A 15,709-nucleotide genomic window follows, 5' to 3' on the forward strand; every position below is an offset into this window, starting at 1 on the left:
CCTGGGATCAAGGTCAATTCCATTCAACTCTGCCCTATGCTTCTCAATATATTATAAAATAACTCATTTCCTTAAATGATTATATATTCACAAAACAAATTATTGTCTATTTTGTAGACTCACCAAATGGCTATAATCTATATACTGCACAAAAATGTCAAAAATCATCTATAATTTTTTTAAGTGTTAAGAATTTAAATTTTTTAAATCCTTGAAGGAAGTTGAAAGCTTTCATAATAGAAGCTTACACACATTAGGACCACATCAGCACACAAAGTTTTTTTTTTTAATTTTTATTTGGTCATTTCCAAACATTATTCATTGGAAACAAAGATCCTTTTCTTTTCTTCCCTCCCCCCCTCCCACCACCTCTCCCATAGCCCATGCACAATTCCACTGGGTATCACATGTGTTCTTGATTCAAACCCATTTCCATGTTGTTGGTATTTGCATTAGAGTGTTCATTTAGAGTCTCTCCTCAGTCATATCCCCTCCACCGCTGTAGTCAAGCAGTTGCTTTTCATCGGTGTTTTTACTCCCCCATAGTTTATCTTCTGCTTGTGGATAGTGTTTTTTAAATCCCTGCAAATTGTTCAGGGACATTGCATTGCCACTAATGGAGAAGTCCATTACCTTCGATTGTACCACAGTGTATCAATCTCTGTGTATAATGTTTTCCTGGTTCTGCTCCTTTCGCTCTGCATCACTTCCTGGAGGTTGTTCCAGTCTCCATGGAATTCCTCCACTTTATTATTCCTTTTAGCACAATAGTATTCCATCACCAACATATACCACAATTTGTTCAGCCATTCCCCAATTGAAGGGCATCCCCTCATTTGCCAATTTTTGGCCACCACAAAGAGTGCAGCTATGAATATTCTTGTACAAGTCTTTTTCCTTAATATCTCTTTGGGGTACAAACCCAGCAGTGCTATATGGCTGGATCAAAGGGCAGACAGTCTTTTATCGCCCTTTAGGCATAGTTCCAAATTGCCCTCCAGAATGGTTGGATCAATTCACAACTCCACCAGCAATGCATTAATGTCCCTACTTTGCCACATCCCCTCCAGCATTCATTACTTTCCATAGCTGTCATGTTAGCCAATCTGCTAGGTGTGAGGCGATACCTCAGAGTTGTTTTGATTTGCATCTCTCTGATTATAGCACACAAAGTTTTTAAAGTGTACTCTAACTTGTTAGAAGGTATGGAGAAATATCATTTATTAATTTCACCTTCAAAATATAGAACCAAAGAAAACATGATAAGGAAGGGAGCCTTGCAGTCCCAGATCTCAGACTATATTATAAAGCAGCGGTCATTAAAACAATTTGGTACTGGCTAAGAGACAGAAAGGAGGATCAGTGGAATAGACTCGGGGTAAGTGACCTCAGCAGGACAGTATACGACAAACCCAGAGAACCCAGCTTTTGGGATAAAAATACACTATTTCATAAAATATGCTGGGAAAATTGGAGGACAGTGTGGGAAAGATTAAGTTTAGATCAATACCTCACACCCTACACCAAGATAAATTCAAAATGGGTGAATGACTTGAACATAAAGAAGGAAACTATAAGTAAATTAGGCAAACACAGAATAGTATACATGTCAGACCTTTGGGAAGGGAAAGATTTTAAAACCAAGCAAGACTTAGAGTCACAAAATGCAAAATAAATAATTTGGAATACATCAAATTAAAAAGTTTTTGTACAAACAAAGCCAATGTAACTAAAATCAGAAGGAAAGCAACAAATTGGGAAGCAATCTTCATAAAAACCTCTGACAAAGGTTTAATCACGCAAATTTACAAAGAGCTAAATCAATTGTACAAAAAAACCAAGCCATTCTCCAATTGATAAATGGGCAAGGGACATGAACAGGCAGTTCTCAGCCAAAGAAATCAAAACTATTAATAAGCACATGAAAAAGTGCTCTACATCTCTTATAATCAGAGAGATGCAAATCAAAACAACTCAGAGGTATCACCTCACACCTAGAAGATTGGCTAACATGACAGCTATGGAAAGTAATGAATGCTGGAGGGGATGTGGCAAAGTAGGGACACTAATGCATTGCTGGTGGAGTTGTGAATTGATCCAACCATTCTGGAGGGCAATTTGGAACTATGCCCAAAGGGCGATAAAAGACTGTCTGTCCTTTGATCCAGCCATAGCACTGCTGGGCTTATACCCCAAAGAGATAATAAGGAAAAAGACTTGTACAAGAATATTCATAGCTGTACTCTTTGTGGTGGCCAAAAATTGGAAAATGAGGGGATGCTCATCAATTGGGGAATGGCTGAACAAATTGTGGTATATGTTGGTGATGGAATACTTTTGTGCTAAAAGAAATAATAAAGTGGAGTATGGAACAACCTCCAGGAAGTGATGCAGAGCGAAAGGAGCAGAACTGCACAGAGACTGATACACTGTGGTATAATCAAAGGTAATGGACTTCTCCATTAGGGACAATGCAATGTCCCTGAACAATCTGCAGGGATCTAAAAAACTTTCCACAAGCAGAGGATAAACTGTGAGAGTAAAAACACCGAAGAAAAGCAACTGCTTGACTACAGGGGTGGAGGGGATATGACTGAGGAGAGACTCTAAATGAATACTCTAGAGCAAATACCAACAACATGGAAATGGGTTTGAATCAAGAACACATGTGATACTCAGTGGAATCATGTGCCGGCTATGGAAGAGGTGGGGGGGGGTAAGGATAAGAAAATTATTTTTTTTCCAATGAATAATGTTTGGAAATGACAAAATAAAATAATGTTTAAAAAAGAAAATGAAAACATGATGACATAAACAGGGGAGAGGCAAGGGAGTATAATTGATGGGACATTTAGATCTTAAATCAGGAAAACGTTGATTCAGCTCCCATTTCAGATACTTAATAGTTGTATAACCTTGGTCAAGTTATAAAACTTATTTTTGCCTCAGTTCCCTTATTTGTAAAATTAAGGTTTAATGGCCTCTAAGGTCTCTACCCTTAACTTTATGATCCTCTGGTCCTATGTATATGGTACATGCAAATTAATATTTGGAATCAAAATATTCACTGTCTGCTGATAAACTAAGCAAGTAAGCTGTCAGGATCCTTTGCTTGTTAGCATCTTTAGGTTAATATTCAACAACTCCTTAATAATATTTTGTAGTGATAGGAATGAGGGAGTTTCAATCAGTGTTGATTATGTTTTACAAAACCAAGGAGTTTCCATGTAATAAAACTGAGGGATTTAGAAAATGTAGTACAAATTAAATTAATAAGAATTTTCCTATACTATTGCCTTCTCTTCTACCTTTTCATCTCTTAGAAGGTATGATACCACTGCAAGATGAAGAAGTCATGAGGATAGAAATGCATGAATATCTGCTCTCTTTCACTCAAAATTCCTACCTATTTCCCTTCATCCTGTATTGTTATAGGGCTTTGGAAAACTAGTTTTATGAGTGTTAGTTGTCAGTCATCATGAGCAAAAATCCTTTATCACCAAGCTACAGGTAGCTACAGCATAGAAGCACAACAGGAATACTTGTCTCAGCTCTTGGCACCAGCAACTCCCTTCTGACTTGGTGGCTCCACTGCCTCCTCTTCCTTATACTAATCCTTATTTTCTTCACTTCAAATAATTATAAAGCAACTAATCAAACTCAACATACTTATCACCATGCTTAGCCAGAAACAACTGTAGAGTCTGGAGGGCTTCAGATAACTGTTCTTTCCTTGTGGCAATTTCTTCACTGGAAATCTGAAAGAAAAGAAAATACAATGAAGTTTTCCCTGAAAAGAGTCCACCACCAATAATGCATTTCTTAATTGCCTTAAAAGTAGAAAGAGGCTTATTCTTAAATAGACCCAAGTTGTATTTTTTTCCCATAGTAGTGAAGAGCCAAGGATAACCCTTTCATCTTGAAAATGAGGAAACTAAGGCTAGGGAAGTTTAAGTAATTGCCCATGCTCACACTGGAAGTAAGCATTAAAGTTGGGATTTGAGCCCAATGTTCTCTGACATCAGAGAAAATGTTTCACTGTTTTCCTCCCAATTCCCCATCCCACAAAAAAATATAGGAAATTTTCTCACTCTGGGGGATCCCTACACTAGCAAAGTATAGAACTGCATCCCTTTCTCCTCCTTTCCTTTCCATTAAAAAATTTAGCTAATTCAGCCAGAAATAAATAATAAATCTATTTTTTTCTGAAAAGATCAAGATTTTGCCACATCATTTCATATTTCCTTACCAAATTAGCATCCACTTTCTAATGAGACAATCAATCAACAAGAATTTATTAACTATTTAGTATTTGCCACGTGCTTTCATGAGCAAAAAACACAAAAAAACAAAAAACACTGGAAGTGTCATGATGTTAAGCCAATTAAATGGAGTATTTCACTTCTTTGAGATTTACAAAAGCTCTAATTTAATATCCAAAATATGAAGGTTCAAGCATAATGCCACAGGAACTTTAGAACTACAAAAGAAAGTCTCATAATGACCTTAAATGGATGCTGAACAATCCTATATGTTTATGATTTTAAATCACATTCTGTACAATAATGACCAAAACATACCTTTTAAAGTCTTATTTAGTTTTCAACGCTCCATTTACTCTTTGATCAAATTCATCTCTTAAACAATTAAGAATAGATCAACTCATTCAGATATACATTCTCATGTTTCACACAGTGAGAAACTAGCGTAGCTGAAGGTATCTTAGAGATAGCCCAATCAGATCTAATTTTCCAGAGGAAGAAACTGAGAACCAAACTAGTAAACCTGTAGTCACATAGCTAATGAGCAGCAAAACGAGCATTGAATTCTTAGGTTTATGACGCCAAGACTAATTTTATTTTCTCTAAACCATGTTGCTACCTCCCTTTCTCAGAATGAACTTACTCTGCTTTATTTTGAGATTTGATCTTTTATAATTTCTGAAGCACACCAAATTGCAGCTACTCTACTTTTGCAGGCAGCTAGATAGGATAATGGATAGTGTACTCGGCTCAGAGTCAGAAGATGGAGGGTGGGGGAGACAAGTTCAAATACAGCTTCAGACACATAGACATAGTTCATATGTGACCCTGAGCAAGTCATTCAACTTCTGCATGCCATAGTTTTCTCATTGGAAAAATTAAGATAATATTATTACCAGCACAACTCACAGAATTGTGAGGACAAAATGAGATAATAAAGTGCTACATATTTGTTATTTTTTTTTATTATTAACCCTCATCATCACATCTACAGTGTTTTGTAGCCCTTTTTTGCACTGAAATAGACTCCTGGATCATTATGAAATAGGAAATGGTTTACAAATCTATATATGAAGGTGGTGCTTTCCTGAGGAGGCTTAATTAAGGAATAGGAAGAGGAAATTAGTTTCAAAGTTCAATTTTAAAGAATTCTTTATAGAGAATAGGAGGAAATATTGTGATCTATTACAAAGTTTTATGTAAAAGAGTCTATATTCTTGCATACTTTTATTTTTAAAAAATATTATGCATTATTGAAACAGTGTGACATATCTGAGAGTAGGCTGATCATGATTTTAGAGAGATCTTGGATTTAACTACCTCTGCAAATCACAGTGCTGCTCAGTTTATTTTCTCATCTGTAAAATGGACATAATAGCCCCAGTGCCTCCCTCACCCCTTCTCTACTAAATACTATAAGGCTCAAATAAAATAATGAATTGCAGCATGTTTTGAAAACCTTGTAGGTTAATCATTATACTCATAAGAGGCAAAACAATAGCGGTTAGAAAATCACTTGGGAATTATGCAGAACCAAGTTCAAATATTGTCTCTATCATGTAACAGCTGTATGATTATGATAATCTCTTGATGCTCCACATAATTCCTTAAAATTATAGATTTTAGAGAAGTAATAATCTCTATCAGAAGAATGTGTTATAGTAGAGCAAGGAGTAACTCTATCATGGATTCAAATCCTATTTCTGATTTTTACTGCCCGTGTAACCTTAGGCAAGAAATTTACCCTTCCTTGACCTCAGAGTCCTAATTTGTTAAATAAGGGGGATGGATTAGATGGGCTTCGAGGTCTCTTCCAGCACATTTATGACATTACATGGGAGTTTTGTTACCAAATTTAGACAACATGGGAGAAAACTTGAAGGTGTCATTTGGTGGCAGGTGTTTAGTGCACAGCTAAATGATGTGTATAATGAGACTCAGACTCCCATATCTGCTTTCTTAATAGTGCTTTTCGTATGTCAGAAGTGAAGGTAAAATAATACTTCCCATTCCTAAAACAGGTGAAAAAGTATTTTCTTTCTTTGTAAAATGTGCATTAGCTTGAGTACACTGAGGAAAGTAATAAACTATAAAGCACCATATAAATATGAACTATGTTGTTCCTCCATATCTACTTTCCATACCTTTATATTGACTATCTTTCATGCTTAAAATGTTAATGTTCCTCAATTCTACATCTCAATATCCCCTACTTTCAAAACTCAATACAAAAGCCACCTTCTGCACATGGCCTTTCTTGGTCTCCCACACCTACCCCCAGTCAATTGAGACTTCTCTAATGTTACCTTTCTTCTCGTCCAAGAGTTTTTATCCATTTTTGTGTCTTTGATCCTTATGGATCCCTTCTCACAAAGATTTTTTTTTAATTATTGAAAGTAATAGAATTTTCAGTTAGAAGTTAGTGAAAACAAAGAAGTAACTTTCTTTTTCTATCCAAGGTCAAAGTTCCTCTAAAGATCTCCAAGATATCTGTGGACCCCAGAGAAAGTATCCCTCTTGTTCTATACCTCATATGTACTTTTTTTATTGACATGTGGGATCCCCCATGAAAATGTAAGCTCTTTGAAATCAAGAATTTTTGTATTTATTTTCTTCTTATACCTAATAATTATATTAATAAATGCTTATGGATTCATTGGCTGACAAACTGATTGCTAAGGAAAAAAAAAAACCCTAAAGGAAAATAGATTTGGAGGTCTAATGTTTACAAGGCAGATTATTCTCACTGAAGCGCCAAGACTTGAAGTACTATACCTGTGACAAGGGTGACAACTCTACTGTCAGAACCAGAAAACATACTTACTCAGCAAGGAAAAAATTCCAGAATGAGCAAGTAGCTATGGAGGCCACAGGCCTGTGAGTTATAAGAAGAAGAAAAAAATAATCTGACAGCTCCGTTGCAGTTTTTGCAGAAAATTAGATACTAATAGAGGACAAAGGTCCGGTGAACCTGGCAATCCCAAATGGGAATGGAACAAACAACTCTTTTGTTATGATTAGAAAAAAGATTCCATCTAAGATAGGAATTTGTTAGAAGTGACTGCCTTATTTTGGCAACTATAATAGCTATTTATATCATGATTTAAGGTTTTCAGAGTGTTCTATGTGTATTATTTCACTAGACACTCACAAGAATCCTACAAGTAGGCATCCCTGTGAGTATTATTATCTCTATTTTATAGAAGAGGTCCTGAAGGTCAGAGGCAGAAGATCTGGGTTAAATCCCACCTCTGAGGGTCACTACATGTGTAACCTTGGTCAAGTCATTTAATCTCCCTTGGACTCAGTCTCTTCATCTGTAAAATGAGAAAGTAGGACTAAATGACCTCTAAAGACTCTCACACCTTTAAATTTATGATCCTATGATTTGGCCAGAATATCAGAAGCAGGATTTGAATTCATGGCTCCCCCAATTCCCAATTCAAGATATATCAATGTCATAGCGATATATTGATACAATTCCATGTCGTATTTTTCAGGGCAGCAGGAAATCTAGCATTTATACAGGTTAAGATATAAACTTTCTGATAACCAATCTGGCTTCTAGAATCCCTCTAAATCATGGAAACTGCATCAACTGATTTACCTGCTCAAAATTACACAATTTGGGCTAATTACATTATGACACAGTCTCAGACTTATCTAAAGTGCCCCCTGCAGGAGGCGTTTCCTCAGCCTCAAGGCTTGGAGGCTTCTAGTTCTTCCTATCTAGCTTATCTTTCATTTACTCTATATGTACTGTGTATGCAACTATTTATTTCTGTGTTGTCTCTTCATTAGCATGTACACTTCTTAAGGGCAGGTGCTTTTTTTTCTTTTGCTTTTGCTTTGAACAGTGTCTGAACATATAATGTACACATATTCAATACTTGTAGAATGAGTACTTTCCTATAGTTAAAGAATTGTTAGTCTTTTCATGCTTAGAACTCTCTAAGAATTCATATCCTAAATGTGGTAAAGCCATTTAAATAATAGTCCATCTTTTTTTTCTTTGGGGAAGTAAAAAAGGTGACATCAGTCAGGGGAAACCCCAGACAGACACTATGAGTGAGTACCTGCTGCTTTGAGAAGGATGATTTGCCAGCCTTCTCACTTTCTTTCAAAGTCTTGCTAATGTTTGACACCCATTTCTGTAGTTCTTTGGCTTTTTCAACATGTTCTTTCTTTTCTTCCTCCAGTGACTTCTGGTAAGCACGAGTTGTAAAAAAAAATATATTAAAGTTATCAAGGTGTTAGATTCTGCTCAATGAACAAACGTGAAAATATCATTATAAATACCAGGCAGACTGAAATGTTTTATTTTGTGACATAACCCCACATACCATATACCACTCTACCATGATAAAGATTCATGCTTTCTCTGGAAAGGGGGCATCAAAATGTTTGTGATAGGAAGGAAAATTGTGGTCAGTGGTGCAAATCACAGCAGAACCTTGCTAAATATTAATCTAACCTCCTAGTAGTTATTCAATATGACAAGCCATAAACCAGGGCTTTATTTAAAATATAAAAATCTTTGAATTGCTGCCTTTGCATTAGCATTACAAGTCAAGATTCAAAGCTTTGAACATGTAATCAAGTCAGAAAAATACAGAGCATGTTCACAGGAAAATTACGTGGAAACACATATGGACTTACAAGAAGTGTGCGATCAAAGAATGATGAGCCACCACCGCTACCCAACCCCTACTCCAACAAACATATTTTAAATTCCTTAATATTTGAATTTAAGATCTAAAAAAAGAAATGCAACTTTTATTAAGTTGTTTAAGATGCCTAGAGGTGCAATAGGTACCCCCCCCAAAAAAAAAACAACTCAAAATGACTTTATTTTGCAATTTGGTCTGGGACTCAGAAGACATAAGTAGGTATACATTGGCCAGCTGTGCTTTTTCTCTCTCTTTTGATCTTGGTGCTGCTCCAAAAATCACCTTATTTTTTTTTTATCTCAGGCTACTGTAGCATTCAGAACTGGGGTTCCTAGGTTGAGATCAGGACTGGTAAATATTAGCATAACTGTGAAGCAGTATTGACTAAGAAAACTTAGTCAAACTCATCCTGTCCCCATTTGGTTACAGAAGATTTCATTTATCCTAATTAGATTTACAGAACTAATCTCAAAGCTAAATGAAACCATTTCAATCCCTCTTCAGTCATGGTTATGTTGTTTTAAAACTAACACTCTCTCTTAAAAGACAGCAGTTTTCCCCCCCAATAGTGAGGACTTTATGAGTTTCTTACAACTGAAGGACTAAAAGGAGATAATACCCTAAGCACAGATGTAATCTCAGTGAATTTTATGAAGAATAGTAGAGACTGGAAATCCCAGACATGAGGGGTTCAGATGCTTCTAGGAGTCTCAGACCTGTGTGAAAATCAAAATCTGCTTTCTCTAAGGCTTCTTTGTAAGTCAACTTCCTTTTAGTTTGGGGGCATATTATATCTCGGACATGAGGTTTTTGGTCTTTGAGCTTTGAAGCAGTGAGGACATCAAGGATTCCTCCCTTGAGAGCTTCTTCTACGGACAACCTCCTATGAGACTGTGGATCAATTAAGCCACCTGTCCAATGCTGGAACTCCAAATAGCGAATCCCAAGCTCGATGCTCAGAACATTTGTGCTCATAGCTTCAACCACCGACATGGTCTTGTTGGTGACTGGATGAGTAAGTCCCCTGAACACCACCTCACACTGCTGTAGCTGCTGTGCACAGGGCTCATCAATCAGCCCTCTGTGCAGAGCTTCCATCACCCTGAACCTATTGCCGGTGAGTGGGTCAATGATACCACCTGTGCTGACCTGAGCTTCGAGGCATCTTAGGGCAGTAATCCGATCAATCAAATTTCTACGTGAAGCTTTGAGGACAGAGATCCTTTCGCCTGAATCAGATAACCAGTACCCTGCAATTGGGCTACTTAAATCCTTCTTTGGAACCAACCTGCTCAGCAAAGTATCAGCAAGCTCAGTGGGTGTAATGAAACCTTCCTGACACTTCTTCACCAGAGCTCTGTCAATCACTCCCTGCTCTACTGCCTCACTGATATTAAACTGTAATCCTGTTTTAACATCTGTCAGCACATGAGAAGCCTTTCCACAGGAGTCAAAGAATGTGGCTTCCTTCCATTGGTATTGCTGTCCTGAGAGCTCAAGGTAGGTGTTTTTCTCAATAAGATTCCTCTGGAAAGCCTCAAATGCAGTCAGTTCTGCTCCAGTCTTTATGTTGATTACAGAAATTTTCTGAGCTTTTTCTACAGAGAGATTGGAAATTTTCCTTTCTCCAAATGGAAGCAAGAAGCACCTACTGTCGATGTCAAAGACACACATTCTCAATAGTTCTGAGTAATAGAGAGCTTGTTTGTTATTGGGGTTGGGGAAAGCCCTGGTGTTGCTAGATGGCTCATGTAAGAACTGTAAAATGGCATTATTCAGCAAGCCCAGCTGCACGGCTATTTCTGGAGGCACTCGTACACTTCTCACAGGATCAATGACTCCCCCGCATGCAACTTGTGCCTCCAGGATGTGTTTCCCTTTTCTTCTTTCAAGCAGCCTATTCTCCATAGCTTGAAACACTGACAACTTCTTTGAACCATGTAGATATCCTAGGACTGCCTTTTCAGCCTCAAGGAGCCTACTTTTGAATTCATTATCAACAACCCCATTAATGAGTGCATCCTCCACAGAATATTTCTGGCCTGAGATGGGATCAATAATAAAGCCTGTTGCTGCTTGAGCTTCTAGAAATGCTAAGGACAGGTTTTTATCTATTATTATTTTCTTGGCTGCTAAGGTGAATGTCATTCTTTCCTTGGTAGACTCCAAGTATAGTCCCGCAATAGCAGTGGACTTAGTCAAAAACTTACAAAGACTTTTCTGAATGTCTTCCACAGACTTGAGACCAAGGTGCAGCTGTTCAACTGTGCCCATGTCCAGAAGTTTCACTTCAACCAATTGCCTGGCAGTAACCATGTGTTGTAGTCCCTGAAATTTAAATTCATCATCTCTAACAGAACATTCATAACTTCTGCTAATATTCTGGAAATTCTCTTGTTCTAAGTTGGTAGATTTCAACTTAGGCAATTCTCCTCTCTTGAATCCATCCGAGGTTCTGAACACTTCAAGCACTCGCTCTTCATGATCTGGAACCATGTCTTTCTCTTTCTTTAATGTTGTGACTTCAACATGCATATCATACTGCTTGTTCTTAGCTATCTGTAAACAGGAATTTATAAAACATTAAGGACTCTAACTGAAGAATTGGCTCTACCCTCAATCCAAACACTATTCTTCAAAGAACAGAGATCAGAATAAATGTTGTAGAAATTAAAAAGAAGACAGATCATGGCTAGGATTGTAGTTCTAGAATTGGAAGTGTCCATAAAAGCCATGTAGTCCAACTCCCTTATTTTAAAAATGAGGAAACTAAGTCCCAGGGAGGTTAAGTGATCTATTCAAAGTCATACATATAATAAGTCTAAAAGGAACAATTTGATTCCAGATTCTTGGATCTTTTCACTATACTATGCTTCTTTTATAGAAAGGTTTTGTAGAAATAACAAGTTCGAAATTATTTTATAATCCAAGTTTTTAAACAACTAAAATGAAATCTGACTACACCGAAAGTTGGAATTACTTTCTCTAGTCGCTCTTCTGTGTTTTTCCTTGCTTCCACATCTTTTTTTTTTTAATCAATTCTTGAAGTCCTATGGGGAATCATTGCATATCTGCACATTTGTTTAATCTCAGCATTTTTAAAGATATAATAGCTAAGATGCAAATAAATCTATAAAATATTAGAAAACCAGGCCAGCATTTTTTCTCCATTAGAATTATAAAGCAAAAATTATATAACATATAAATGCTTCCTAAAAGAATGAGTATTTTTAAAATAATCAGAAGAGTACCAAAGAAATGGAGGGGAGAATAATGCTAAAAGTTGACAGAAAGTAGAGTATACCTCCAAAGGCTTCATGAGCTTCACCAGTTCCATTTCGCAGCTGTCATCTTGATATCTACCTGGTGATATGGAATTGTACAGAGCTTTGTCTCTTATCTTTTCTATTTCTGATAGTCTTGTAATAGGGTTTGGTTCATCAAAAGTAATCTGCAACTCAGTACTTGTCTGAGAAAAATACTCAGAGTAGCATTGTTGGCTTTTTTCATCCTCTTGTGTAGTTTTTGGTATCCGGAACTGCATTTCTTTGGCTATCTGATCAGCACTCTTATGTAGCCTTTTTTCATCCTGTTCAGCTGGAAACCCCTTTGATTCCCATCTCAGTAGGGGAGATTGTGCCTTTTGCTGAAGTTCAATTCCCCTAGAAGATAGGTCTCCATAGTATTTATATTCATTTACTTTCCTTTCAAAGTCAGGTTTGAAGCTGCAATCTTTAGACAAATTCTTTTTCTGGATCTCATTCTGAAGCAAAACTAACTGGTGTTCATGTTCCTTTATCTGCTGATCCATTTTTTGCTTCAAGTTTGCAACTTCACATTTCTGTGCCATCAGTTCCTTCTCAAGTTTACAACATTTCTGGTAATGATGTCCCTCCATGTTCTTCCCTTGCTGCATCTGCTCTCGGTACTGTTGAAGTCTTCCTTCTAATTCTTTAATATCTGTTTCATATAGCTTAGCATTCTCTTGGGCAATACAGTTTTCTCGTTGAAGAGACACAAAATCAAGTTTTATGCCTGAAAGATCATTTTCAGTGATGACTTTGGAGTCCATTAATTTTTCTACTTTCTTTCTAAATTCCTCTGCAGAGTGTTTGAACTTAGCAGATTCTTCCTGAAACAAAACCATCTTTCGATGTGCCATCTGCTCTTCTATTGTCTTTAGGTGTAATTCATCCTGGACCTTTTTTAATCTGTTATTTAATTCCTGCACTTGGGCTTCTTGGATCTGTACCTTCTTCTCACCAAGTCTCTTTTCCTCTTTGGAGGCATTCAGTTCAGCATTCAGATTTCTAACCTCTTTCTCAGTATTCTGGATGATAATGTCCTGCTGGTCACACTTCTGCTTAAATTCACTAACCAGACTCTGAGTTTTGGCCAAGTCTTCTTCCAGACATTTGATTTTCTGAAGGAAATCTTGTTCAGTCTTTGTCTGCTTATGCAAATGTTCGTTTGTGTTACGGAGTTGTTCTTTAAAACTATCTGCCTGATTTTTTAGGATCTCACATTTTTGCTGGATCGTTTGTTTCTCCAACACAATCTTCTCTGAGTCTGACTGAATTTTCTGCATCATCTGTTTGGTTTCATTATTCTGTCTGGTGAGCTCATCCACTTTCTGTTTTAATGTCTCTGCCCACTCATTACTTTTTTCCAAGTCTTCATTAAGTTTCTGGATTTTTTCATTGTTTTCTTTTTCTGCTTTGATATTTTCAAGTAATTGTTCATGGCTTTTATCAAATGCTTCTGTTAGTATATGTTCTGATTTTCCTAAGCAGGATCTTGCTCTTTCGTCAGCTAATGCCTTCTCATGTTGAAGAGTGGATACCTTGGAATTCAAATGCTGAATGTTCATTTCAGCTAGTGCCCGGGCCTGAGTGATTTGGTCAACTTCTCTTTTCAGCTTCCCCTTTTCTTCATGGAGAGATTCCAATTCCACTTGATAATGATGTTTTATTTTCTTTAGGTCATTAGCTTCCTGAATTACTTCTTGTGCTCTATCCGTGGTTTGGTTCAACTGCCTATTAAGTTCTCTTAACTGTTGAGAGTAGCCTTGCTCTACCTGGTCTTTCTTTTCCAACTCCAACTTGAGGCATTTTAACGTACTATTTGTTTCATCCAATTTTTCTTTAAGTAAACGAGCCTTTTCCTCAGATGACATCTTTTGAAGTTGAAGGGCATTCAGCTCATATTTTAGCTCTCCTACCTCCTTTTCAGCCTTTTTGTTGGCAAGAGTTAGAACCTGGACCTGATGTTTCAATTCATCAGCTTTCTGCTTTCCATGTGGATCCTGTATGGTTGTGCAGGTTGGCAATGTACTTTCTCCACAACGGTGTTGGATTTCTATTATTTTTCTCCTGGCTTCAGATTCGATTTTCTGCTTTTCTTGCAACTGTTTCTCTGCAACTTTCTTTTGAAACTCAAGATCTACTTCCATCTGCTTCATCAGTTTCAAAAGTTCTTCCTCACTCTCCTTTTTTCTTCTTAGTTCTGCCATCAACATGCTTTTCTGATGCTCCAAGTCACTGAGACTTGTGTCTTTTCTTTTAAGACGGTCTTCCAAGGTTCTTCTAGTAAGTGTATGTTCTTCTAACTGCTGGCGGAAATTTCGGAGGTTTTCCTCAACAATAGCTCTTTTAGCTTCTGCCTCTAATGTGAGCTGCTTCACCCGCTCTAATTCTTGCTCTGCTGCTATCTTCTCTTTCACAATGTTCTCAAGCTCACAACGATATTGCTTGGCTTCACTTTCAGCTTTTATTTTCTTCAAAGCAATATCTTCCACATTTCTCTGTTGCTTTCGCAGCTCATTTTCTGCAGCTGCCTTTACTTTAGGAAGTTCTTGCTCTACCTGGGACTTCTGTTTTCTTAGTTCATCTAGCATTTTTTCTAGCTCACTTATCTTTCCTGTGAGTTTACTGTTCTCCATCATTGTTGCTTTCTGTTGCTGAAGCAGCTCAGAATAGGCTCCATGGTCAGATGTCTCCTTACATCTTTTAATCTATAAGAAATTTATTAAAAATATCAAGTCTGTTCTGCTACAATTGTAGCTCAGAATATTTAAGCAAAGCTCATAAAAGTACTTACAAACCAAGGATGCCAAAGTGTATAAATAAGCCACCGCTGCCACCACCACCACCACCACCACCACCACCTTCTCTCCAGATAGGAAGCTTCTAAAGTAACAATTAGTTGAAAGCAGAAACATCCTTCATGAGAGGAACTCATAATACACATAAAAATTTCAAAAAATCTTTTTTGGCTCAAAGAAACAATTTCTTAAAACAATTAAGAAATACATAGACTTTTAGAAGGGACCTTAACAAACGTTTCATCTAAACTCATTTTGCAATTAAGGAAAATGAGTGAAGTCCCAAGAGGTTAAGAAGTAACTTGCCCAAGGCTTAGAATTAGCCCAGATAGAACCCAGGTTTCCTGATCCACAGTCCAGTGTTCTTGCTAAATACCATGCTGTTCATATGTTAACAGCACAGATTGCACTGACTACAAAAAAAAGAAAACATGCAGAAAAAAATAAATACGAAGAATTCAGTGTTTATTGGCTGGCCCTGTGAAAAATAAAATATATGCTTTAAGTTGTGAAACATTTAAGATTTAAACAAAATGCAGGGGTTTAGAAGTCATCTACAAATTAAGAAATACTCCTGAAATACAGTTAAGTTCAGACTAATGTGAATAATGAATTCCTGGGAAGTAAGTGGTCACATTCAAATTTGCACAGAATATTTCCATTGGGCAGGAATC

The 15,709-nt window shown here is 37.0% G+C and overlaps 1 protein-coding gene across 47 annotated transcripts in view; it reads right to left on the reverse strand.

Annotated features, from left to right (window-relative positions):
• The window catches only part of DST (dystonin), a 612,681-nt gene that overhangs the window by 173,829 nt on the left and 423,143 nt on the right, over positions 1 to 15,709 (reverse strand). For 25 of the 47 annotated variants that reach the window (XM_056814337.1, XM_056814311.1, XM_056814313.1 and 22 more), the window contains 2 exons: positions 8,339 to 8,467; positions 3,670 to 3,758 (listed from right to left, as the gene is read on the reverse strand). In XM_056814337.1, coding sequence (XP_056670315.1) covers positions 3,670 to 3,758; positions 8,339 to 8,467 — 218 coding nt within the window. Of the gene's footprint in view, positions 1 to 3,669; positions 3,759 to 8,338; positions 11,492 to 12,236; positions 14,946 to 15,709 lie in introns of those variants that run through there. The other 22 variants (XM_056814295.1, XM_056814297.1, XM_056814292.1 and 19 more) reach the window with 2 other exon arrangements.

This window comes from Monodelphis domestica, chromosome 2, assembly GCF_027887165.1.
Source record: "Monodelphis domestica isolate mMonDom1 chromosome 2, mMonDom1.pri, whole genome shotgun sequence".
Classification (NCBI taxonomy): Eukaryota; Metazoa; Chordata; class Mammalia; order Didelphimorphia; family Didelphidae; genus Monodelphis; species Monodelphis domestica.